Below are 24,532 nucleotides of genomic sequence, written 5' to 3'. Positions count from 1 at the left end.
ATTTTCTTTCTTTCTTTTTTTGTTTGTGTGTGTGTGTGTGTGTGTGTGTGTGTTTGTGACACCTGTTTATTCTTTTATTATTCTTTTCCCTTTTTTCCCTCCTGCTAAACTGTCCTTACCTTTTTCCTGATTTTCTGCCCCATCCCACTGGGGGGTGTGAATGAGCAGCTCTGTGGTGTTTAACTTTATGCTGGATTAAACCATAACCACACATATGTATAGCGGCTCAGTAAACTCAATACTGCATGTTTTTATGTTCTCGGTAATCCTGTACAGCAGTGTGTCCACAATCAAACTTCCTTCTTCGGACTGCAGTTCTGATCCATCCACAATGCTTTTTCTAAAAAATATTTGCTGACTGGAGAGCTACTGCAACAATCTGAAAGTGTTTCTAAACATGTGGAGGCATGACCCACAAAAAAACTCTGAGCCACTGGAATGAGCTGGAAATGYTCACCAGTCCAAGGCTCCCTCAGGCTGCACACACTGTGATCGAGTTACCCGTGACTCATCTGAGCACAGTGCCTGGGTCTGCTCTTAGCCTCCCGCAAAACAAAGCAGAAAAAATGTCTGTCTTACAAGGGTCCACGTGAACTGTTGGACTGAGCATTGTCAGCGTTGTTATCGTGGCTGATACGAGTTCAGACTGCTGTTAGAGTCCTGGATTTTGCTTCTGCAGCTGCTACTTCACTTGGGATTCTTGTTGCCGGTGGGTTCRGGGGCTGCTCTAGTGTGAGCTGACAGAGATGGGATTTAGAGTTGCAAAAAATGGAATCTGTTTGATAGAAGTCCAAATGTTACCCGGTGGAAAACACAAAACTCTCATGATAATGTCATATTCTAGCTAAAGTATACACAAAAATATGTGAAAAACAGTTTTATCTTGATCCAGCTGCYTCCTGGCAATCTGAGGGTAACAAGTCCAAACAAGGGAAAAACAAGCAAATGTAGTTAGAAATRCCCATGGATCCTTTAACCAAAGGGAGACATCTTATCTAAAAGCTTTACGAATGCAAGAAGCCTGTGTAAGATCAGAACCTCACAGACTGCGTAAAAATGAATTCCACTCTAAATCTGCTTTTTGTACTTGTAGCACCACTCTCTTAAGTGCACATTCATACCTGAGTTTATCTTCCAGCCTGTCTAAAAGCAGGCTGGATAGAAAATTCAGATCCCTCTAGGATGTAGTCTGTAAAGCTCTTACAGAGAAGAATGGTTTTTGTCATTCACTTTGGTATAGAAACTTGTAATGCAATTGATCAGTGACCGRTAAAGGGCTGCACAATTCCCGGCTGGGGAACACAAGCACACAAGGTTAAGATACCTGGGCACTCACTGCAATACCTTATCACTGCCCACCGTTCTGAAATCTTCAGAGATCTAACACGAGAATAAGCAAAGCTGCAGAACGATCCACACATCCAAGCTTCTCAAGGGTTGTTTGCGGGTGCCCGAATGAAAACGCATTTGGAGGAACATGAAAGGAAACAGTATGTGCTTGCAACGGGAGTTAGAGTGCAGTTTTGAAAAGTTTCAATTAAGTAAATCCCGGAGGCTCTCACCACATTTTGGACGATGGTTTTGTGTAAGATGGTGTAGTTACTCGAACACGGCCGTTGAAATACCATCACAGGAACWCAGGTAACGCGTGGCTTACTTTATCACATCACCCTGGGCTTTCCCCCCGGGTCCAAAGGGCGACGAGCGCCCGCCTCCGCACTGAGGGGGCGGGCCAAGGCCAGGAAGGCTCGGCCGAGGAAGAGCGGCCAAGGCACGGCACGGCTCGCTTTGGTTCGTCTCGGTGTGCAGCCGCTGCCTCGGTCCGCGGCGATGTCGGGCTCGGAGCAGCCGCGGGAGGGTGCGTGTGCCGAGGGGACGCGGCGGGGAAGSGCCGCTTGTTGGGCTCCTGGCGGAGCCAGCGCGGAGCAGCAGCGGGATGGGGAGGGAATTTCTGAGAGGGGCCGGGGACAGAGGGGCTGGGGACAGAGGGGCTGGGAACAGAGGGGCCGGGGACAGAGGGGCCAGAGAAAGAGGGGCCACCCACCCGAGGCGCCCGAGCGGGGCCGTGGCCGGGGAGCGCTGCCCGGGGCCGTTCCCGGCRCTTGGGGCAGCGGGATTCTTGTTTCCCTTTCTTCCGGAGGAGGAGGAGGAAGGAAACGGGGAAGGTGCGAGGCGAAGGATGGCGGCAGCCAACGCGGAAATGGATTTGCGCGTAAATTGAGCTCACCTTCCCGAAGGAGTCTCGCCGCACCCCCCGGTACGGCCGCGGGGCAGGGAAGCGGGGAATGTCCCCGGCGTGTAACAGGAAGGCGGGAGAGGACGGGGCAGCAGAACTGAGTTGGGTTCCCGAAGGTGTAGCCAGGCTTAAAGGGACATTTTTTTATGTGCCATTCGTTTTTTGTGCTAAGTGTCTTGCCCTTTGGTTCCGATGGTAGACCTGTTGAGACTCAAACGTATCCAGGGAAAGATGCTGCGTGATTCCGGTGCAACCTAGTGCATACCTCATTTTTTATTCCTTTGAAACAATCTCTCTTCACAAAAGTAAAGACAAATAGTCCCGTTGCTCTCAATCAGATTTTAGGACAAGCCGGTGCCTATGTAAGACAAGAAGAAAACTATCCATAGATCATTATAATTCAAATAACTTTTCCTGGTTTTCTGCAATATGAGAGTAACAATGAAAAGTTAAAGACTAGGAAGTGACTAAACAGGATTAAATTAACAGGAAAATMATCTTTTCCTAGTTTTGTTTTGGTCCAGGAATTCTGTTCCTCCTGCGTGTGTATGACASTATTTTCTGTCTTAAACTTTGATGACTAAAATTATCTGGTTTTGGGGGGAGTGGATTTCTGCACCCCGTCCCCTTGAGTTGAAGCAACAGCCAGATCTCATTTCCACAAGCAAGAATAAAGTATAAATTTAACATACAGATGGACTCACTTAAGAGCTCTGCCTTCTAATTGCCAACAGTCACAGGTGGTGTTATGTTCTATCAACACTCACTTTTTAGCACTTCTGTCATCAGTCTGACCTACTGTTATGTTGGAAGCAATGTGAAATGGCTTTTCTYGTGGTTCATATTACTGGAATAATTGTAAGACAGAACACCTGGTTGATATTTGCCAGTGGGAAGCTCCGGTGTAAATAGTAACACTTGGAAGCAGGTGGTAAAAAGTAACACTTGGAAGCAGATGATTTCCTTTGAGCCATCCCTCTGCTTTCCTGTGCTGTGGTGTTCAATATTAAAGCTTCTAAAGCCAAATCCAGATTTCTGCAAGTTTATTATGGTGTCTTTATGAACTTTTCTCCTCCATCAATACATAGCTATGTTAGTTTTGCAAAAGGCATTAGTAACAGGTGAAAAAGATGTGTAAAACCAGATGAAAATGTAGTGCCTTATATGCAAAGTAGTTTGTAAAACACATGTACATGCGACTCTTCTTTGTAATTGCAGGCACTGTCCAGCTGGATAGCAGACCTGTATTACCCACCACAGGTACTGTAGAGTTTGCAATTCTCATATCGTCGTAGCTACTACTGCTCTGCCAGTACTAGTAGTGATTTAATAGCCTTAATAGCATTAAGATGCTTGAGTGAAATGAATAAGTATTTTGGCCTAAGCATCTGCAAGTCTGTAGTTCTGCAGCTCCCAGGATATGTGTGTTCCTTGTTGTCCCCACACTTACTTCTATGTCCATTCTGTTAGTTGAGCAGAATAAAAGTTTTAAATCTTGCATCTTCTCAGTTGTCAGTGGCTGTTCCACTGCCTACTGTGACTCATGTGGTRCATCCAGCCTCAAAGAGAATGCTCATCTTTGTGTTAGCAGCACTGCTGAAATAAACACCAGTGTATTTTTAAGTTACGTAAAATTGCAACTGTTTAGAGTATCTYTAAAAAAGTACAGCCAGCTAGTTAGTTATATGAAATCATGGTCTCTGAATAAGTTTATATAGGTACAGATACACAGACAGATAGAAAATATGCATGTCTTGACCACCTGTTCAGACTTCAAGTCAGAACTTCCAGAACAGCCTCCAAAAGCTGTGGGTGAAGACAAATGCTAGTGTGGCTGTTTAAGTAGGCTGCATGCCTACTTCCCTGAAGTGTGAATGAGCTTTTGGTTCACATTAACAGCTAAAGTTTGAGGTTGGATGCATAAGTTCAAATTGGTTTTATTTATTTTTAATGAATGATTTTGTGGCTAAATCACTTTTCGATCTCTCTAACAGATGGAAATRAGAACATCACAGAAGTAGATGCATTTGATACAAGGTAAAGTTCTGGTGGCAGTGAACAGAGATGTCCCAAGGGATTGAGGTTAATGCAGGGTTTTCTGATTTTTGTTAAGAATTTGMCAGAATTGTTTAATTCAACTCCACCCACTTACAAAACCTGTTTCTAGTTTTAGCTACACCAGATGCAGAAGCACCCTTATTGTGAAGGTATGTGGAAGGGACTAGCAGGAGTGTTCTCTTTTTRTTTTAGGCAAAATGCAGAGACCATCATAATCTAAGGAGGCACTGGACAGACTAAGTGTATATTGTACAGGAAAATATTCCTCTGGAAGGAGGGGAAATGGACCATGGAATAGTGATTCCATGACTGCTCTGAAAACAGTAAACTACCTGCCTGATAACTTTATTTGCCTCATCCATTCAAAGAATAAAGCTAAGTAGAGAAAGAGCTATTTAGGGAATCATCCTTTAATTATCATTCACAGGATCCAGGGACTTAACTGTCCGAATCCCTACTAGCCCTGCACCTAGCCAAATCCTAAGGAAGAGAAATTGTCAGCATCTGAAAAAAATGCTGGTATTGATGCAGGTGAAATATTGTTCATAATTACAAGGCTAAAATTTATAATCTTTGCATTTTATCATGTTAGGTACTCCAAAGGGGAAGAATGTCATAAAGCACCCTCCTTCTCTTATTGGTTATCCAGGCAACACTGTAGAAAGCCCAGACTTTGAACAGCCATCCCGAATTTCTGTTCTCTGTCTGAATTCTGATGTAGATGTAACAAAAAGGTGTTTCATTAAGAGGATTCTCAAAAACGAAGTGGAGAAGTAGTGATAGTCTGTGGGTAATGATGGTAATTTTGTTGGAAAACAAAAGCATTTGCCAATGAAACTCTGATCTCAAAACATCTGCAGACAAATATTCTAAGCAACTTTCTCCATTAATTGCACCAAACCTGAATATTTCATTACATGAAATAAAAGATTAGCATGGCAAAAATGACAGCTCTGACCAGAGCCAGCCCTAGGGCTGCATGTCATTCTATGCACCTGGAACTCTGGACTTTTCTATTGCCAGTGCTGTTGCCAGAACTGTTTCACTTTCTGTTTCCTCCACCGGTAACTACAAAAGCAGAAAGATTGTCTRCTTTGTCTTTTCACTTACAGCCATGTCAACACTTAGGATCTTTTGGGTCCAAGTGCTGCCATGACTGTGGGTCCACAGCCAAGTCCAGAGTGTGCTGTGACATGTCCTATGTTGTGTTTTGCTCATAAACCAGTAAAATTGCTGAATGCTACTCCCACACACACGAGTGTTGCATGTGTTTGCTGCTAAAATAGTTTAAAGTCCTCTGCTTAGAAGCTGAGTGGGTCGTTTATTCTGTCCTTAAGAAGATCTCTGTCCTTTAGCTTTAGGATTTTGTGGTCCAATTACTAAAAACTTAGTTGAACAGTTGTGTTGTCACAGCTTTCATTTTGTTAGGGTAAATAACAAACATTTGTTCTTCTTTTGCAAGATACASTACACTTAGCACCWTATCACCAGTTTATCATCTATTGATTATGATGCARCAGTTGATTTACTTGGAAGAACTTGAAACAGATCACAGACAGCTACAACTCCAATAAGTACATGTGTACTATCCAATTATGCTAATATTTATCTAAACACATAACATGGAGAATTGGAGCCATGTCTGAAGTGCACGCTTACGTGCCCTAACTAATGAAACAGCCTTATTTACCAAGAATACTTTCCATTTGTGGCAGCAGACAAACACTTGATCCTGGAGTGGAATACAAAATGAGCCATCCTAGAAGAGGAGTTGCATTAATCTTCAATCACGAGCTCTTTAATTGGCGTTTAACRCTGCCACACAGAAATGGGACTATGGCAGACAGAGACAATCTGAAACGCAGGTATGAAACTTGGTTGCTCTACTAACACTTAGAAACCTGCTAAACTTTAGAAATCATGGTCAGATTAAGGAGTTAACTGTATCTTGTGTTTGAGTAGAGACCAGATTTTGCAGACGTAGCACCTATGCAAATTGTGTGAAGAAAGCCATAATAAAAAACCTTCAAGGTGCAGAAACTGCTGGCCCAAGTYCTATGATTTCAGTGAGTCCTGAACTTTGTCTGGACAAACTCTTGAAGTAACTTTTAGTAGACCTGACACTTGACAGTTTGAATTCAAAATCAACTTTAGTAGTTTTTTTCATAAATAATGCATAAAAATATTAATTCTCCTGCAGGGAAAGAAACTGATTTGGTAGCAATTGATATGTAATTTCAGCAAGATTTTTACTAATACTGATCTGTTCTAACACTAGTTTGACAGACCTTGGGTTTGAAGTCAGACCTTTTGATAACCTGAAAGCAGATGAGGTGCTGCAGAAAATTCATGAAGGTAGGAGACTGTATATTGGTTATGTCTAAATTATTGCAGAAGAATTCCCAGATACCTTTTCTTCCAATCTCTCTGTTCATTTAACTTAAAATAAACTTGTGCACAAGGAAATTCTTTAACATTAGAAGGACTTAAAGGTTAGACTACAGGTTGTTTTATTGCAATAGAAATGAAGCTTCTATGAAGAGAACTAATAAAGTCACTGAAAAAATAAAGTCACTGATAGTCACTGATAAAAGCTGAAAGAAAATGCATGCTGCTGGGAGAAGTTGATGACATTCTTCATTTTATGGTTAATGGCCCCTCAGCCAGGTTGACTCAGGGCATCTTCAAATCTCTACAATGTTGCTCTGTCTGGAAATAACATTCATTTGMAAAAGGACTGATTGGGGAATAAATTATATGATACAAATGTGCAGGTTTTTTAAACCTGAATGTGACTGTTTGGTCATATAAACACCACTTGACTGTTCCAGCCTCTATGGATGACCACAGTAATGCTGACTGCTTTGTGTGTGTGCTCCTGAGCCATGGTGAAGATGATCACATTTATGCATATGATGATAAAATCAAAATTCAGACAATCACAGACATGTTCAGAGGAGACAAGTGCCAGAGCTTGGTAGGAAAACCAAAGATATTTATCATTCAGGTAAGATGGCTGCTTCTGAATTCCGTGTAGTTAACACTGACCTGTGTCTTCTCCTGCGATACAGATGTCAGTTTTCCTGATACAGTCTTTCCACAAGGGAAATGGTTCCTTAAAGGCATTTAAGACAAGGATTCTTCTMTTTTTCTTAGAAACCCTAATGTATACTAGTGTTAATATTAATATTGTAGCTATATTTCATAAGTAATTTTATGAAAAACACAGGTCCATGTCAGAATGTGTATTTAAAAGCAGAAAAGGCAGTATGAGGTTTTTGGTTTGTTTTTTGTTTTTTGGTTTTTTTTTTTTGTTTGTTTTTTTTTTTTTTTTTTTTTTTTTTTTTTGTGGAGGTTCTGTGCAACCTCAGCTCAGTTCCTAGTGCTCACACCTCACAAGCCTAGGCTAAGCTGTGAAGTTATCAAACCTTTGTATCTTCATTGCTTTCTTCCAGGCAAGTCCTTTTACTTGATCCTTGGCGCAGTTGGGTTTTAAGTGTGAGGGTTTTGTTTGTTTTCTTTTTTTGTGGACTTTTTGGTTGGTTGGTTGGCTTACTGGAGTGAGTCCTGCAAAGGGCCACAAAGATGATTAAGGGACTGTGGAGCACGTTTGATATGAGGAGAGGCTGAGAGAGCTGGGACTGTTCAGCATAGAGGAGATGGCTCAGGGGAATCCTATCAATGTCCTGAACACTTGGTGGGAGGGAATAAATAAGAGGGAGATAGGCTCTTTTCAGGTACCCAAGTGACAGGGTAAGAGGAACTGGAACAGATTAAAACACATAATTCCATTTCAACACAAGAAAACACTTTTTTTGTGCTGTGAGGTTGATCGAGCACTTAAGAGGTCACCCAGACGGGTTATGGAGTCTCCCATTTAGGAGGATCCTTGAAAGCTGACTGGACATAGTCCTGGACAACCTGCTGTAGCTAACACTGCTTGACTYRGGGGGTTGGACTAAATGATCTCARGAAATCCCTTCCAGTCTTGGTGATCATGAGATCATCTTGGACCTTTTAATGGACTTTGTCACCAATGTTTTAAGTAATAGAGAAGTAAATGGGGTCTTCTGAAGACAGAATCATGTTAATGTGGCACTCGTAGCTGCGCAGAAGTCCCTCTGGTCAGTGTCAGAAGTGTGATATTAACAGTGAGCTTGGCAGAGGTGGAAGCATAACCACACTTCTCACCCACAGGCCTGTCGAGGCGATAAACACGACGATCCAGTCATTGCATACGATTCAACAGACAGCAGCCACGAATGCTCTGTCAGTGAGACAGAAGTGGATGCAGCTGCTGTCTACACCCTGCCCGCTGGTGCAGACTTCATCATGTGCTACTCAGTGGCGCAAGGTAAGTTCTAATAGTTTACATCCCGTGTCTTTGGTCTGACAACACTTGARCACCTGAACACTTCTTCATTTTGCAACCAAAAAAATAAGAACAGTTCCAAGTCTTCTGATTTACATATCTGRTAAGTAACAACTTGTCTGGGGAAGAACCTTACGTGCCAAAGAAAAAATGAAAGTAAATTATCAAGGTGCATTAAATTTGCCAAATTTAATTGYGTTTGCATTCTCATCAGTCTTGCTGCTGAGCTGTCTCCTGACAGCAAGCATTCCTCTCTTTTCCAGGATTTTGGTGGCTTATAAATTTCCCTGCTGTTCTCTCCAGTCCACCCATGTATGTTGTCCTCAGTCCTGTCTGCTCTCTTACAAAGTGCAGATGCAGCCCTGTAAGCTGCCAGTCCCTGAATCACATTCCTCTTAGCTGAGCACTCCAACCGCTACCAAACCCATTTCCCATCTACAATTTCCAGTGAAATTGCGTAATTGGCGAAGATTTACACCCATTAGTAATTCCGTACAGATGTTAGCTAGGAAACAGTGACTCTCATAAACAGTTTTCCAAGAAGTATCACTACTTACATTTGGATATAATTTTATGTTCTTCTTCTGCACTAGGCTACTATTCTCATCGTGACACTTTATATGGCTCCTGGTACATCCAAGATTTGTGTGAGACACTTAGGAAGCACGGATCTTCCTTGGAGTTCACAGAACTTCTTACTCTTGTTAACAGGAAAGTATCTCATCGCAGAGTGGATAGATGCAAAAACATTAATGCTATAGGGAAAAAACAGATTCCTTGTTTTGCCTCAATGTTAACTAAAAAATTGTATTTCCGTCCAAAATCTAAGTAGATTAAATAACAATGAAGATCATTGCTATTACTTGCCGCATAAGTAAAAAAAACTGCCTTAGTTGAGGAGATTAATACTCTACAAGATTCTCTGCAAAATCACTGGGATCAAACATTACAGTTTGTGTACCTAATAATTTCTAAAATCTTAAAACAATTTTAAAGCTAGAATTATACTAGGGAATTCAGCTCAGGGAATTTGGGAAAAGTTGACTGGTGCAAAACTATTAGAAGGTGCTCAGATTTTATTGAAATTGATACTCTAGATTACTTGTTTCTTAAAAGCCTTTTGCTTGATTGCCATCTAACTATGGCACATTTTACTATTTCCAAAACATTTCTAATGTTGCATTAGATTTACTTGTCTTGCTCCAAGAGCACGGTTTACAGAGAATGTGTTTGTAGGGCATCTTTTTACATTTGTGGATGGAAGTATCCACCTTCCTTGCTATTTTTGTGGCTTTATTGAGCTTTTTATACATTTTTTAATTTTTCTCTCGACACTAGAAAGGAACTTAATTCCTTGAGTACCATTGTAGCATAAATATAGGATGAATTAAATAGGGTGGATTAATAAGGGGTTTCATTTGCTTGAACATCACTTATGTTTGGGGCACAATTACAGCTTGCTGGTGCTTTGCATCCTCAGGAGAAAAGCAAGCAGTGGTGAGAGGAGGGCACGTGCAGCTTGCTTAGGGTGACTCTGGGTAAGCTTGCCTTGCCTTGTCCAGATCTCTAAAGCTAAAGATGCAGGACATCTCGAGGCAGCTCTGCAAAATGTAACATAGGCAAACCTCCATCCTTCAGGCCTTGGTGGTGGATCAGCCTCCTCTTGGCCCTGGAGAAGAAGAGCCATACCTCTGTCACTGTGTGCACAAAAGTCTTAGTGCATGGTCACCACAGGATTGTTACCATTGCAGCATCAATAACTGCAGTGGTACTGACTTGAAGCAAATATTTCTCTTCTTCCTGTTTTGGGGGGTTGTTTACATTATTACATGTCCCTTTAGGAGACAATGGAAAATTCACACTGAGCAGTGTCTTTATCCACTTTCCTGGGGATAAAATAATCAATTTACTGGCTCTGCTTTAGTTAAGTCTTTTCATACACTATGTTCTGAGTCATAGATGTTATATCTTACTACAACTGCTTTTAAGCTTTGTATGAATCATGTATGTATGAACATTTTGATAAATTCTTCCAATAAAATGCAACAGTGAAACATAAATGATTTTATAGTGAGTTTCGAGATACCTTACTTTTCCAGCACTGTTTACTAAAAACACTTAATTGTCATGCTAATCTATACTGCACCTGTGGTGCTACAGAGTCAATGCACAGACTAGGGAAAAGGAAACAGTAATTGCAGGAAAGGAATCTTTACTACTCCATGCAGAAGTTAATTATCCTGTGAGTACTGCTGTGTTGCAGCAAATGGTACTAAAAATACCCTTGTTAATAAACTTGCTTTCATTTTACCAGCGGTAAGAATGCCTCCTTTGTACTAATGAGACTTGACAAATATTATGAAGAACTTTGCTTCAGCAGCCTCTTCATATGGTTGAAAAAAATAACAACAAGCAAAACAAACYGAAATCATCAAGTGACGAAATAATTTTCATAGCTATTTATTGCAACTTTTAAAACTTCAGTGGTCAAAAAAACCCAGGTGCTATGGAGTAAATAAATGTTTGTATCAGCTCTGAAAGGGCATCTCCAATATACACAAAACCAAAGTCAGTCCTTGTCCCTGATTTCCTGGATGGGAAGCCTCAGGCGCAGAGGTTGGCGCAGTCGCCTCAGGGATTCTTCTGCCTGCCAATGCAAGAAAGAGGGAGAGTTCATCCTTCTGCAGCCCTCTGCTTTCTCCTCTTTCACACATGCACTGTCTTTTCTCAGAAGGCACTGGTCTTAGGCAAGGATAAAACCAGTCAAGTGAAGGATGCTGAACACTGACAGACTTGCTCAAGGCGTTCAGTCTCCAGTGAGAAGCATGAACCCTGCCCCTCAACCCGCTCACCCATACCACAAAGTATTGTTTTCCTGAAATTACAATTAAAAAATTYATACCCCCAGGCCACTGAAAAAGTRTCAAACTCTAACATTATGTCAATGTGGCTTATGAAATGACACCCTGAACTATGGTTTTGAGCTAAAATTAGGAGTAGTTTCCATTTTCGTTATGAGACATCGAGCACAGAGCTGCCAAGATGGAATGGAGGAGTAATTGAGGAGTAAAAGGTTGCTGCAGCTATTTAATGAAGGCCACCAAATTTCTCCTAGGTGCAAATACCACCTTTTCCATTCGGTTACCCATATTCTGCAAATTTAAATATTTTACCTAAGGAATAAAGTTATGATATCAAACGGTGAGCTTGGCAAGACAATCTCCTTCCAAGGAAGAGAGTGTTATCACAGCAGTGCAGCAAACATACTGTGCCAAAAATAAATGCAGCTATTCTATTAAAATGGCCAAAAATGCAGCACTAATTGGAGTATGCAAAAAATAGACGTATCATGCTGATAAACTGACTTACTTATTTTAAATTAAATTAATAAAGGTCTCTCTTTCTGCTGACCTACTGAAATAGTTTATACATCAAAGGCACACATTGTATGGTTATCTGGACAGCTGAAACTGACTGATAACAATACAGCACTTTGATAGCAAGCCTTAAGRTTAATTTTCTGTTAGCTGAGAGTTTACTGAAAAAGTCTTAACCCAGAAGCTACCTAATTGTTGAAGGACTGCATTTAAATACCTGTGCTAYGTCGTCTTTGAGCTTGTTGTATCGTTCCACATTAAAACGCTGTTTTTTGGATTTGCGGTAGAAGTAGTGGAGGAGCTGCCTGTCTTTAGCGAGRGGGTAAATGTAGTCCTGGGGGAGGAAGGACGACATGGATTTGTGGTTAGCAATGAAACTGCAAATGCAAGAAAGTAGAGGTCAGCTGAGTAGAGGTCAGCACGTTAGAAACTCAGCCTCTTTCAGGAAGACTTACCTTGTTCAACACACATGTATGATTTGTAAAGAGGCGATGTGTGAGGTTATGCCCTTACAGGTCATAAGGGCTTTTTAAACTCATGGTGGGAGCAATTTCTATCATGCCATTCTATCATGCATTACACTTATAATAAAGACAGCATGATCTTCATGACTGGAGCCACCTCAGTCAATGGACTCTACTTCCAAGGAGTCAGAGAAAATTCAGGTACTATTTCTTGAAGACTTATTTGAAAGTCTTAAGCCATGGCACCAAGCAGCTATTCAAAAAGGCCAAGTAGTAATCTCTTTAAGTACTCACAAAAAGCTGGAATGCCTTAGCCCTGCTTAAAAAACAGTGAGAAGGTGTATAAGTTGTATTCAGAGCCAGCTCTTCATAAAAACAGACACATCTTCCCTTTTCACTGAAAGAACCTAATGTCTCCCAAGGTCTATATTGGTATAATGGTCATAAGATCCATTGGTATAATGGAAGAAAGCATTGGTTACTCTTYCACACACCTCCACAACAAAAAGGGTTTTGCATCATAGAAAGTTYAACATCAAGATGTCCACTTTGAGARTCAAGTACAGAGCTAAAACAGGAAAAAGAAACATTTCCCCAAGTCTTACAGGATTTCMGAACAAGTCTGTATTGAGGAGCTAAGTTAAGATCAGAGCAAACTTTTCTSTTCTACACTGTGCCTGCTTCCTGCTCCATTTCAGCTGTCCTAGATTTACCTCCATTCATCCACGGAAAAGCAGTCGGATTATGAAAAGCAAAGCAATAACATTTCTTCAAGCATTGATTACGGTATATTTCAATAATGCAACTGCCAGAGTTCCAAACARTTTGGTACCCTGCACTGTGTATACATAAACTGCAGCAAATAAAAGCTACTTTTGGGTGATTTGCTTCTGTATGGCAGAATTCACAGACTGGCACAGCACTACCAGTTGCTCTCCAATTACTGCAGTAAGCAATGTGCCATTTACTATGCAAAGCAATCTACAAAMATTTTAAAGGAGAGACTTCTTTCCTCACTTTTCATTCCCTGYGTTATGAAGTGCTACAGACAGTAGTAATGCTCAGTGGCTGGTCTGCAGTTCCCTCCTTGATTCTGCATGATGTAATGTTTGTATGCAGCCGCATTAGGGATCAAACAAGTCCCTGTCTGATGGCAAGGCCACTCACTGAATTCTGTTTTCGTCAGAGCTCAAAGACGGTGATTCAAAGATGCCTCCTTTTGAACATTCCAGGCCTTTAGAAGGCAAGGACTCACCTGCTTAGTAAGGACGAAGTAGGCATAGAAAGCCATGGCACTCCCGTAGGTGATGAAGTACGTGACTGGCTCCATGATGTCCCAYGAGTAGACCCACCACGTGAGCCACGCCAGCGCTCCCCCCTGAGTTGACATCAGAGCTAAGCCAACCCATAAAAGCCTGGAGGTTTTTGCATCTGCACTGTCCATGATTCTGGCCTTCATCTAAGGAAAAGAAATGCAGAAACCTGTTCAAACAAACGTGAGTGCTCCTCTGATGAGCAGCTCCTAAACTATGTTTTCTCCTGCTGGGCTAGATCCTTTCTCAGGATCTATCAACACCTCCTGCTGACTTACTCTGCTGAGAATAAAAGCACTGAAATTAAGGGCAACCAGATCTTTATGCCATTGTGCACCAAGAAATCCCACTTCTAATCTCCCCTTCCCACTGCTAGGGATATGTGTCTGTTGTATTTCCATTTACCATTTGAGACAGTTCTGGGTAACACCAAGGCTGGCCTTCATAAAGCAGGACTCCTCTTGTCYACTATCCTAAGCCACAGATAATGTCAACACCACTGTAGTTTTTTTMACTGTAATGGGTACTCTGAATTCATAAAGCAAAAGGTGACTAAATGGCCTTTCAATCTCAGTAGCAGTCATATTGAGCCTTGACAGCTTTCTCCAGGTGTTGTGCTTTCTAAACCGTGAATGTCCATAACAGGAAGAAATAGAACTGAATTGAAAATAATTTACATTCTATTTGAGTTCACCTCTCTTTACATAACAAACAAACCAAGCCATTCATGCTGATTTTCTTCTGTCACAGRACTTACTTTTGATGAAAGGAAGTGCTTTTGATTAAAAAAAAAAAAATTCCGCCCACTTTCCAACCTGTTCAAGAGGCAGCARCTCTCCTTTCAGATGGTCCAGTTTCTGCAGCAATTCTCGCTCTTTCCTGATCTGGTGTTCTTCTAAATGTAGAGCCACAAATAGTCTGTGAACCAAGGATTTGATATCTTCCATTTCAGTAGCGTGCTCACTACTCAGCTGATCTGAAAAGAAAATATTTGTCATATAAACCATTTCAACAACACACCCTTCTTCATTCCCCCCACCACCTCCAACCCCAAAAGCAGGACCAYCCAGTGGAGAAACACCTTTCTCCAGACAGGTTCCAGTTTTCTGACACTTCCCAAGCCTTTCACTAAATTAAGTGAGATAATCACTCTCACTTTTTACCTTTTACACGCTCTTACCTTTTACAGGAGGTGACACACTGTGTGCTGTGTTGTTGATAACAAGTTTAAAGTCATTCATCAGTAAGACCTCCATCAAGGTGGCATCAGAGACCTTGCTACCATCTGCAGAAGAAAGATTCCAGTTCTAGATCACTTATCATAAGGAGTCTTAAACATTAGCAGATAATCCTGCAGAAAACTGCTGGGATTCTTCATTAATAATGTTTGGAGGGGAACTGTACTTTTACAACTGGTAGCTAATCCTAAACACTCAGGAGGATCACATGGTGTGATTCTTGGGGCTGTCCTGTGCAGGGAATGGAGTTGAACTTTGATGCTTTTGGAGAGCCCTTTTCTATTTTTTTTTTAATGCAGCAATTTACGTGAGTGGTATCCCATGGAATTTTATAGCTCCTACAAAAAAAGAGCTCTGGACTCCTTAGCAAGAACATGTGACAGTGGCTGCCAGCAGCACACTGGGGTTCAGATGGCCCAAGAGTCCCCAGAGCCACCCAGCACTGCTGCTGGACACATCCCTGTGGCATGGGGGTCTGAAAAGCCCCAGAGCAGCTGCCCCATGGTACCTACAATTCTCATTTCCTGTACCCACAAAGGGCGTCTTCCCTGCTCCTGCCAAGGGCTAGGCAGCTTCACTGCCAAAATAAATAACAAACAGGCTACAAAATTCCAATATTTTTGTATGTAAGTATTTGTCACARTGCTACTGCCCCAGCTCCTCCATCTGTCCTCACACACCCACCACAGGAAGGCACCACAGACAATCCCACATCTGCAATTATTTGTTCACCAGAACCCTGTTCTCAGGCCCCATCTGCTGAGGCCGAGACTGCTGAACTCTGCAGGCAAACACCTCATCTGGCTCGCCTGCCCACCCTGTGTGGACAGCAAAGCAAACCCAGAAGCCAATCACTTTCAATCCAGAATTTTAATGTGCCCATCCATTCATTTCTTTTTTTCCTTACTCTGTAATAAAACATCAAGGCTCATTTGCATGTACATTATTATGACTTTTAAGAAAAAAATGCTTTTCTAAAGAAGTGCCAGACAGGCTCTTGGTTCTGGATGTTCTGAATACAACACTGATTTACTAACCTATGAAACCTTTTATTAACTGAAAAGAAGAAAAGTTTTGAGGAAAGGGAAGTATTTTATTTTAGAAAATTCTGCACAGGCTTTCAGCAAAGGCTACTTTCAATCCTGTGCCTAAACACAAGTGTTCCAATGAGGGCAAAGAGTGAATATCATTTACAAAAGTTTTGCAGGACCTAAATCAAATCCACAGGAAATGAAAGCGAGTCATCTTACACAGCACTGATCATTTCAGTTAAGGTTGGGTTTTGTTTAGTGGTTGACACAGAAGTTTCTACGCTAAATCAAGACTTCATAATTTTTCTTTAATAATTGATGTTTAAATTAAACTCTCTGTACTTGACCAAGAGTTTCTCTTTACAGTATCAGTTTCCTAATAAATTAAACATCTCAGCTGTTCTATAACATTACATTTGCCCAGCACCTGACAAATTCAGAGCAAAGAACTGTTTTGACAGTCACTGTGCTAATCAAAGTATTCCCAAATCAGAGGAGATTGTGTGTGTGTTTAAATAGACGAGACACGATGAAAACCACCCAAATTCCTCTCCACTTGGGAGTCTGCTGCCTGTCCATGTCAAAAATATCAGACTTGTATGTTTCATACAGAAATTATCTCATGCTTCACAAGTGACCCACGTTTGCACTGCAGCAGAAGGAGTAGTTAGCTTTTGCTGAAACACCAGAGAGGAATGTGATTTGGCAGTGAATCCCAAACACTCCTGTCCTGGATGTCTCTGCACCACAGGRGTACCCAAAGATGAACTCCTGCCAGCACAAGTTCTGCCTCACCCCAYTAAGAAATCCTCTGTAGGGAAAAACTTCCATGTTAAGGGGAAGGCCAGCTGCTCACAGCAACCATTTGTTACAGTGGCTTCTGAAGATAAARAGTCTTTTAGGAAATTATCTTCTTCAAGAGAATTTTCTACTTCTGCTTCCTAGCAGACACTGTCAAAACAAAAGAAGACCAAAAAAAAAAAAACAAAAAAATCACCAATGTTCCCTTGTACACGAAGCTCCTGAAGCTCATGGACACACATGGGAGCCACACAGATCACATGCCCATTGCTCCAGAGGATATAAAAAAATTGCTCTGGGGGATATTTTCCTGTTTTACTAAATATGTCCAGAAAGGAAATTAAAGCAACTTCTCTTAGAGCTGTGGCTTCCTGACCTTCTGGGAACATCAATCTATTTTCAGTTCCTTTAAAAGCCCCTGCAGCCCACTGTGGTATCAACCAGAAAGAAAAGAATGTTATGAATGCACCCAGCTATGAAACCTTGGACCAGCTTTCCTTGACCCCATTCTTTTTTCTGCTTGTGTGTTACCTGCAGTTCAATAAATCTTTCCATAAGTATCTAGCTATCCTTATTTTTCTTTTYCTTTTTGGGGGGACATGAGTGGGAAGGGGAGAAATAGATGCTTTAGTTAGCCAAACTCAACTACCTATTCTACCAGATTCAGATAAAAAAAAATCTATATCCCAATTTGACTTTTAAGATGGAATCCTTCTCTAGTACCAGGACAAGGGTTGCAAGACTTTTCAAAATTGCTGTGGAAAAACTACAAAGCACTGCCAAAATACAAACCAAATTGTCTTGGAAATAAAATTGCAAATGAGGGTAATTCAATTTTAGTTTTTATCAATAGGCAAAACGAAGAAACATAAAACAGTGAGCAGAGCTTGAGAAAATTATCTGAASACTTGGGACAATGGGATAAACAGGATGCTACAAGGAGGAAAGTCAACACCAATGCTAAAATATCAATTACTCTTCAACCCTAGCAATCAGTTTCCTTTCAACACAAGGGCGCTGAAGTATTGTACTCCAGCTGATACATGAACATCCTCAAAGTCTCAAAAAGCTGTTCTTTACTATTGCACACATTATGTGGCTGCTTAGCTCTCGAGTTTTTCAGAAGAGTTCAGGTTTGTAGTAAGGCAGGTGGATTCTTTTGACTCTTGGTAACACAGAACAGCTGTCAGGCACTGCATTCTATAGTCTGACAGATTCTCTTTTAAGAATGATCACGGAGGACAAGGAAAGAGACATCGAGGAAATCAGAAGAGAGACTTATTTAAAGGCAGCCTTGCAAAGAGAAGCTAACTGAAAAAGTTAACAGAGGGCACTACTATGATAAAAGGAGAGTTACAGAAATAGAGCCAATTCTGCATTTTCAATCAACCTGCTCAGGAGGACTGTTATTAACTTTGAAACACCAAAAAACCCCAGAAACATTCCACAGCTGCTCCAGCAGCAACACTGCTAAACTCAACAGAGGACTGAACTCATGCTTCAGAGGAGAAATACAGTCCATTTGAAAAGGAATGTATTTATTTCAGGGAATAACAGAAATACAAAATACCTGCTGCAAAGACTTCTGCTCTCTCAATTCCTTTATCTTCTCTTTGCACATCCCKCAGGAATGCTCCTACAGTGGTCACCACCGGCTTAAGAGTGAACTGACAGCGTTCATTTCTTGTGGGCAGTGTAAGGGTTATCACAGGAAGACCATGTCTGTAATTAATAGTTACTTCTRGGGGGCAAAAAAAGGAAACTAAGTGAAAAAGTCACATTGTAAGTTGTAGTTTAATTTAAAGCTATTTTTAAAACACAGGAAGAATAAGGAAAATTACACAAAACATTTCTAGTTTTTTTTTTTTTTCAATTATTAATGGAGTACTTATGTTTCTGGGAGATAAACATAAAACCATGCAACTAATGTCATCTCACCCGACTCTCACAAAATAAATAAAAAGCGTGCTGATGGGAACGGGAAAAACTCACTGTGAATGCTTACCATCAGATGGCACCAGYGTGCTGTAAGGCGCTCCTTCCCTGCCTCTCCAAGCTCCCGGGTGCCTCCAGAGCCCCACCTGCAGCACGGACACAAGGGAGCCTGCCTTAGAAGGGTTAGGAGGCAAGATTCACCTGGTTAAAGGCAGCACCAAGCCTGTCACGGTGACGTGACAGTTCCTTTGTGATCTGACATCAGAGGTGTCTGCCTGAAGAAAAACCCCTTGCTTGGCAATCCTACGTAAAAAGTGAAACCATCCTTACAGAAAGCACAGTTGTTGCTAAAGGTATTACAGTATTGCCCACAGGAAAAGCTTTTTGTCTGGTGTGGTTTAATTAACTCAAGGAAAAAAGGGAAAGGGAAAGGGAAAGAAAAGAAAAAATCTGCAATGTTTATAAAGTGCTTCATGCAACTTTGCAATAAAACCTCTCTTCTCCCCCCAAATCAGCCTCTTGAAAAACCTCTACCTCCGGTGCCTGAGGGCAGAACTCCATAGTGTAACTTCCAGCAGAGGGCATGGCTTCAGTGAAGACTTTCACTGCTGAATTGTGAACAATCACAACTAAAATTACAAGGAACTGAGGTCACTAATTGTTATTTCATAATTATGTACCAAGTACCAAAAGTTAGCTGTCGACATTTGTCCTGCTCAAAGACAACACAACAACACATCTTGCCCAAGTCCTGCAGATCTTTTATGTTTTAAATATGATTGGCTTTGGTTGGTTATGATTYGGTTTCAACTCCATGCTGAGAGATGCTGGTACAACTAGCAGCACCACCGTCCTCTGGTCCCAAACTGAAAGAAGCACAGCCAGATGCAGTGAGCATCCTCTGTCCTTGGACAGTAGGTTTCTGGACCTGCATGGTTACACTCCAACGCTTGTCTCTTCCAGAGACACGGGTGAGAACCATCAGCACACTTCAACACAGTCATATGGAAATACAGAAGAGAAACTGCTCTGATCAGACACTACTCAACGCTGTCCACCCACGCCATGGAAGGTGCAATGTCCTTTTCTTCTACAGCTAATCCCCCTGCACAAGGAGAGGGACAATTTTATTGCAGCAATTCCACACATTATTGCTATCAACTAAGTCTAACAGGTARAAAAAGGGAAATCATATCCCTGACTAAGCTTATTACAAAAACCACTCATGGGCTGGACCGAGGCCTGGCATTTGAAATATGATAGCTGGGGAAGGTGGAAAACAATTTGGAGAGAGATGATAAAGGATCGATTCTMCTTCTGGTGAGCTTCATAGCTCATCCTTCTGAAGGCCAAAACATTTCAGAGTCTGCAAGATAATATTCTTTGACAAGGAAGGAAAACAAAGCTACAAATACAAGAGGCACTGGCCATTCAGTATGCCAAACACTGCTCASCACGTTCACATGATTTATTTGTTTTTAAAGAAACACAAGCTGRGCTGTTTGGATAGGAATATGCTATTAGGCTAAACAAAAAGATCATCTATAAATGAATCTGCGTCTTTCAAAGATGCTGACATTACCCTAACTTTTTAACTGGATCAAGCACTTTTCAGGATTTAAAGAAAGTAATTCTGGGAGTTATCAACACAGAAATACGTGATTGGTAATCTTCAGGTATGAAAGACAGTCAGAATACCTTAAACACAAGAGTATTGTTCAAAAAAAGGTAGACAGTAGAAGCACAGGAATGCCAAGGCCACCCAGAGCTGGGATGCATCCAGTAACTTCAGCAGAGCAAGAGCCTTTCCCTGGAGCAGGGCAGGACACAGCCCAGCTCACCAGTTCTCACCCCATTTACAGGGGGCTCCTGCTCCCACAAAACAGGGAGCAACACCCAGCCTGAAGCAGGGAGACACCCTCAGCACAGGATCTGCTTTGAAACAGGGCAGAACAGRAAAACTCAATGGCTTTGAACACAACTGCTATTTCCTCAGGGGGATATAAGAGGGATAATAGGGAACTAATTTTATTACAGACACTTAATGTGTAACTTTGTAATTGGTATCTGGATACTGATCATCCAACTTGCCCCAGGCAAAGAACTGCACAGTGCCTGTATTTGAAGGTTATGCAAATTCACAACAAAAGAAATKAAGTATCTACTTTACTTATAGAAGAAACTATGCATTCAACAATTAATACAAATTAAAATAGACAGATATATTTAATATATAAATTTAAAAATAATTATTAAATTAAACTACATTTTTTGAAATAAGATTTTTAAGGTAGTTCATTTTACTATCTTTAGATTTTGACCATTTATGATCAACTGAAAGGATCTCTATATATTGGAGCATTGTTTTTCTATTTAAGATTGTCTTTTAATTCTGCTTACCTATAAAAAATCACCTGCAAAGAATGAAAAAAGCAAAAGCCACAGAGCCATGGAGCTGAATTCCTAAATAATTAACTCTTTCCATATTAGCTCTTGGTTGATGAATTGGGGTGCATGAAGGGCTGGYTTAACTTTCTCTCTATGTGTCCAGATTTAAATCTCCACTTTCAGTGAAGTTATTAAACCACTGGCTTGTGCCCTACAGCCAAATCATTATGATCCTTATGAGATGTTTGGAATGGCCACTGGATGCTTGGAATGATCCTACCACTGGAAAAAAAAAATGTTAGTGAGCAAGCATCACAGCTGCAAGAAAGACTTGGAACTATGGGACCAAGAGGAGACTGCCCTCACAGGAACATTCATGAGAGCAGAAACAGGAACGTGTACCCAATTAACTGCATCACAAGTGTTAACTCTGAGATACTGTGAGGAGCACAGCTTACTACTAACAACTCTTTTATATGGCAGAACAGGCACCTCTTGGCTAATTCYTCTAACCACACAAAGCCTGAGAAAGCTACATCTTTCTGCATTTTGAACACAAAARTGGCAGGACTTCTGCCTAAAACACCTCTAATACATCCACAATTATGCACAGGAGTCAAAGGCTCATGAAGAGCATTTAGCTGTCTAGCAGCCCTTCTCCCTCAGCAATACCTGCTTCCTGATGCAAAATAGCTGGCAGCAACAGCTGACCACATCTCTTGACTTGGCTCGAGGCATGGACTCTCCTGGGARTGAAAACTCATGAGAATTTAAGGCACAAGAGTGTTAATTCTGATTAAAAGAATCCAACATAGCCCATTAAAAATACCAGTTGGTACAAAATGGAAAATATATACTCAGTTTAAAGAAGCATTTCTTCTGTTAAGGGCGTCTCGCGTCTCTAACAGCAGAGAAGTTGCCACTGTTAAAGTCAAGAGTGGAAATTTCAACAATCTGGTGGTTTACAGCAAAGCTTTAGGGACTCATGTAGCAGCATAACTGAGCTGGAAAACTAGGCAGCCAGACATGAGTGGGAGTGACTGGAATAGAAGTACTGTATTTTTCACTTTTGAGAGTGGCAAATGACTGAACCTACCTACACTGCAGTTTCTGGAGTTAGCATTCCAAATAACCTCTTATGACATTAAGTGATTGTTGCTGCAAACTTGACTCAAACCTTGTGACCAGTTATGTCTCAGAAGTTGGTATCATTACCAGTGTGCGAGGCAACAGGAAAGCTTTTGATCTTCCTCAGCACCACATATGCAAACAGTAACCTCATCAGGAACCACAACTTCTGTTTGGTAGAAAATTGTAATGTGGGTGGAAAGAGAGAGCATAGAAATAAAAATATTTTTCACATGAGAAAGTGATCTTGAAAACAGAATTCTACAAGAAGATGTTATTAATACACTTTTGGAGAACACTGAATTATTGTTTACTTAATTTTGACTTACCACACCAAAATATTGTAACAAATTTGAACCAAAAGGCAGCTAGCCAGCAATTGTATATTTTTTAATTTTTGTCTTTGCTTATATGCATCTTGGAAGATATGGTAGATTTTGTTTGTTATTTCAACAGCAAGAATACTGTAAYGCTCCTTCAACATCTGAGTCCCCAATAATTTGCATTTATTAGAGAAAGCAACCCAAAAAAGAGTCAGCTCAACTCTGTCTGCCCTCTTCTTGAAGGGACTTGCAGGCTCTCCACTTTGAAGTTCTCTGCATATGAATGATGTCAGCTCCAGTCTGATTCTCCAAGGGAAACAGAGATTAATTAATTACAGAGTAACAATCTGSAATTTCAGAATAATCTACAGACCCTTAAAATGGTTTAAAACCAAGGGAAAGGAGGAAAAAAAAACCAGGTGCTGTTATAGTCTACTGAGTTTGCAGATCATGCACAACCAAGCTAACCAAAAATGAATCACTCTTCAGATCAGGTTTACAAGAAGTACACATAAGGTATTTCCCTTTTTAACATGAGTCACTAAAGCAATTTTGGATATGGCTGCTGTTAAATTTCTGTGCTGATTTTGTAAGCAATCCTACATGATGAGGAAAATAAAACATAAGGAGCCCAAACAACTGCCTGCAATCATACAAGTACCCATTTGAGCTACAGAAACATCTTCTCTCTTACTAACTTTTCATTTGTCTTCTCTTACACTGAAAACAGTCATTGTTTCTTCACTGATCCCAGAACTGATTTAGATGACGGTGCAACAACAGCCTCAATGCAAACAGCAGTTTCAGAGCACATCACTCAGATTTAGCAATCGCTCAGATTTCTGGAAGCCCAAMCTAAATTAGACAAACAAAATCTCTGCAACAGACACATCACTCGTGCTGTAACACCCCTGTAATCAATACACTAGTTTCAGCCAGGGAAGATACTTTTGACACCTAATAGTATTCAAGATACATTTCTCTTTCCTAGGACAGAAAAAAAAAACAAAAAAGGCGACAGTTTTTTTATTTGCCTGTCTCAAATGAGCCATGCAGTGAACATCTTATGCCAGCTATTCCACAAGGCACTGTAGGAACAGCACTGCAACATTTTTATTTCAATCTTTTTAAATTTCAATCCTTTCAATGCAGCTAATTCAAAATCTGAGATATTTTTAACCCCATCCCCAGTGAAAATAATCTTTTAAAAAAGGTAACCAGCAGGTCTCTTCCAGCAAAGCAGTAGTTTCAACATGAGTACGGACATTCCAGTGATATTGAAGAAGCAAGAGCAATACAGGATTCATTTAGCTTTTTCTCAAAACTCATTTGCCTTACAGCACTGTTAAAACSCAATAAAAGAGCCCAAGCAATCAGAATTTTGGTTTCATGTGCCTGTTGCTCTTTCTGCCTTTATCATCCCTGCTGATCTTTCATTTCCTGCCTCTGCTCAGATTCCAAGAACAGCTGRCACTAGATTTAACCAGCCAAACATCACCAGTGACCAAAATGACAGCTACGACAAGAAGTGCATGGAGGCAACTGGCCACCAAGAACCTCTTTTATGGAGGTCAAGCTGCTCAAATCCACTACAGCAGAGGGGTTTTGCCAGAGAGACCTTCCACCTCATCTCCTGCTAGGCAGGTGTGCATCCCTCACCTGCCTCCTGCYCCCTCCCTATTCCTCTGTGCTCCCTCACCCTCCTCCCCACCCAAACTCTCCCTCCACACATGCACACCCCACTCCACTGGGCACATAGCGGGAGAGAATCCATCGTGCATCCCCTGCAAGTCAAGGAAAAGGGGGAAAAGTCCCTCTTCTAGAATTGCATCTTACTGAGGTCATCTGACTCGCCACYACTCGGTACC

General features: G+C 41.1%; 2 protein-coding genes across 3 annotated transcripts in view; one reads left to right on the top strand and one right to left on the bottom strand.

Annotated features, from left to right (window-relative positions):
* The first annotated feature begins 1,718 nt into the window (after window positions 1-1,718).
* Window positions 1,719-11,044, top strand: CASP6 (caspase 6). Of its 2 annotated transcripts, none has more exons than XM_057370718.1 (8): window positions 1,719-1,858; window positions 3,455-3,496; window positions 4,231-4,273; window positions 6,010-6,159; window positions 6,573-6,649; window positions 7,126-7,301; window positions 8,492-8,648; window positions 9,260-11,044. In XM_057370718.1, the coding sequence occupies exons 1-8, from the start codon at window positions 1,831-1,833 to the stop codon at window positions 9,496-9,498; spliced, it is 912 nt and encodes a 303-aa protein (XP_057226701.1). In that variant the 5' UTR covers window positions 1,719-1,830; the 3' UTR covers window positions 9,499-11,044. The 2 variants fall into 2 exon arrangements, with proteins under 2 accessions (XP_057226701.1, XP_057226700.1); XM_057370717.1 differs by having other exon boundaries at window positions 1,721-1,858; window positions 6,013-6,159; window positions 9,260-11,043.
* Window positions 11,045-11,095: 51 nt separating this feature from the next.
* Window positions 11,096-24,532, bottom strand: part of MCUB (mitochondrial calcium uniporter dominant negative subunit beta) — a 45,157-nt gene continuing 31,720 nt past the window's right edge. Inside the window, exons 2-8 of the mRNA XM_057370716.1 lie at window positions 18,896-18,971; window positions 18,461-18,631; window positions 15,001-15,105; window positions 14,636-14,796; window positions 13,763-13,966; window positions 12,261-12,377; window positions 11,096-11,313 (exon numbers count right to left, since the gene is read on the bottom strand). Of these exons, the coding sequence (XP_057226699.1) occupies window positions 11,236-11,313; window positions 12,261-12,377; window positions 13,763-13,966; window positions 14,636-14,796; window positions 15,001-15,105; window positions 18,461-18,631; window positions 18,896-18,971 (912 nt within the window). The 3' untranslated portion in view covers window positions 11,096-11,235. The remainder of the gene's footprint in view (window positions 11,314-12,260; window positions 12,378-13,762; window positions 13,967-14,635; window positions 14,797-15,000; window positions 15,106-18,460; window positions 18,632-18,895; window positions 18,972-24,532) is intronic.

Source organism: Malurus melanocephalus, unplaced genomic scaffold (genome assembly GCF_030028575.1).
Source record: "Malurus melanocephalus ecotype Western Australia unplaced genomic scaffold, MMel_1.1 scaffold_131, whole genome shotgun sequence".
Taxonomy (NCBI): domain Eukaryota; kingdom Metazoa; phylum Chordata; class Aves; order Passeriformes; family Maluridae; genus Malurus; species Malurus melanocephalus.
Note: the sequence above shows the minus strand (reverse complement) of the source record. Positions and strands in the feature narration are given on the sequence as shown.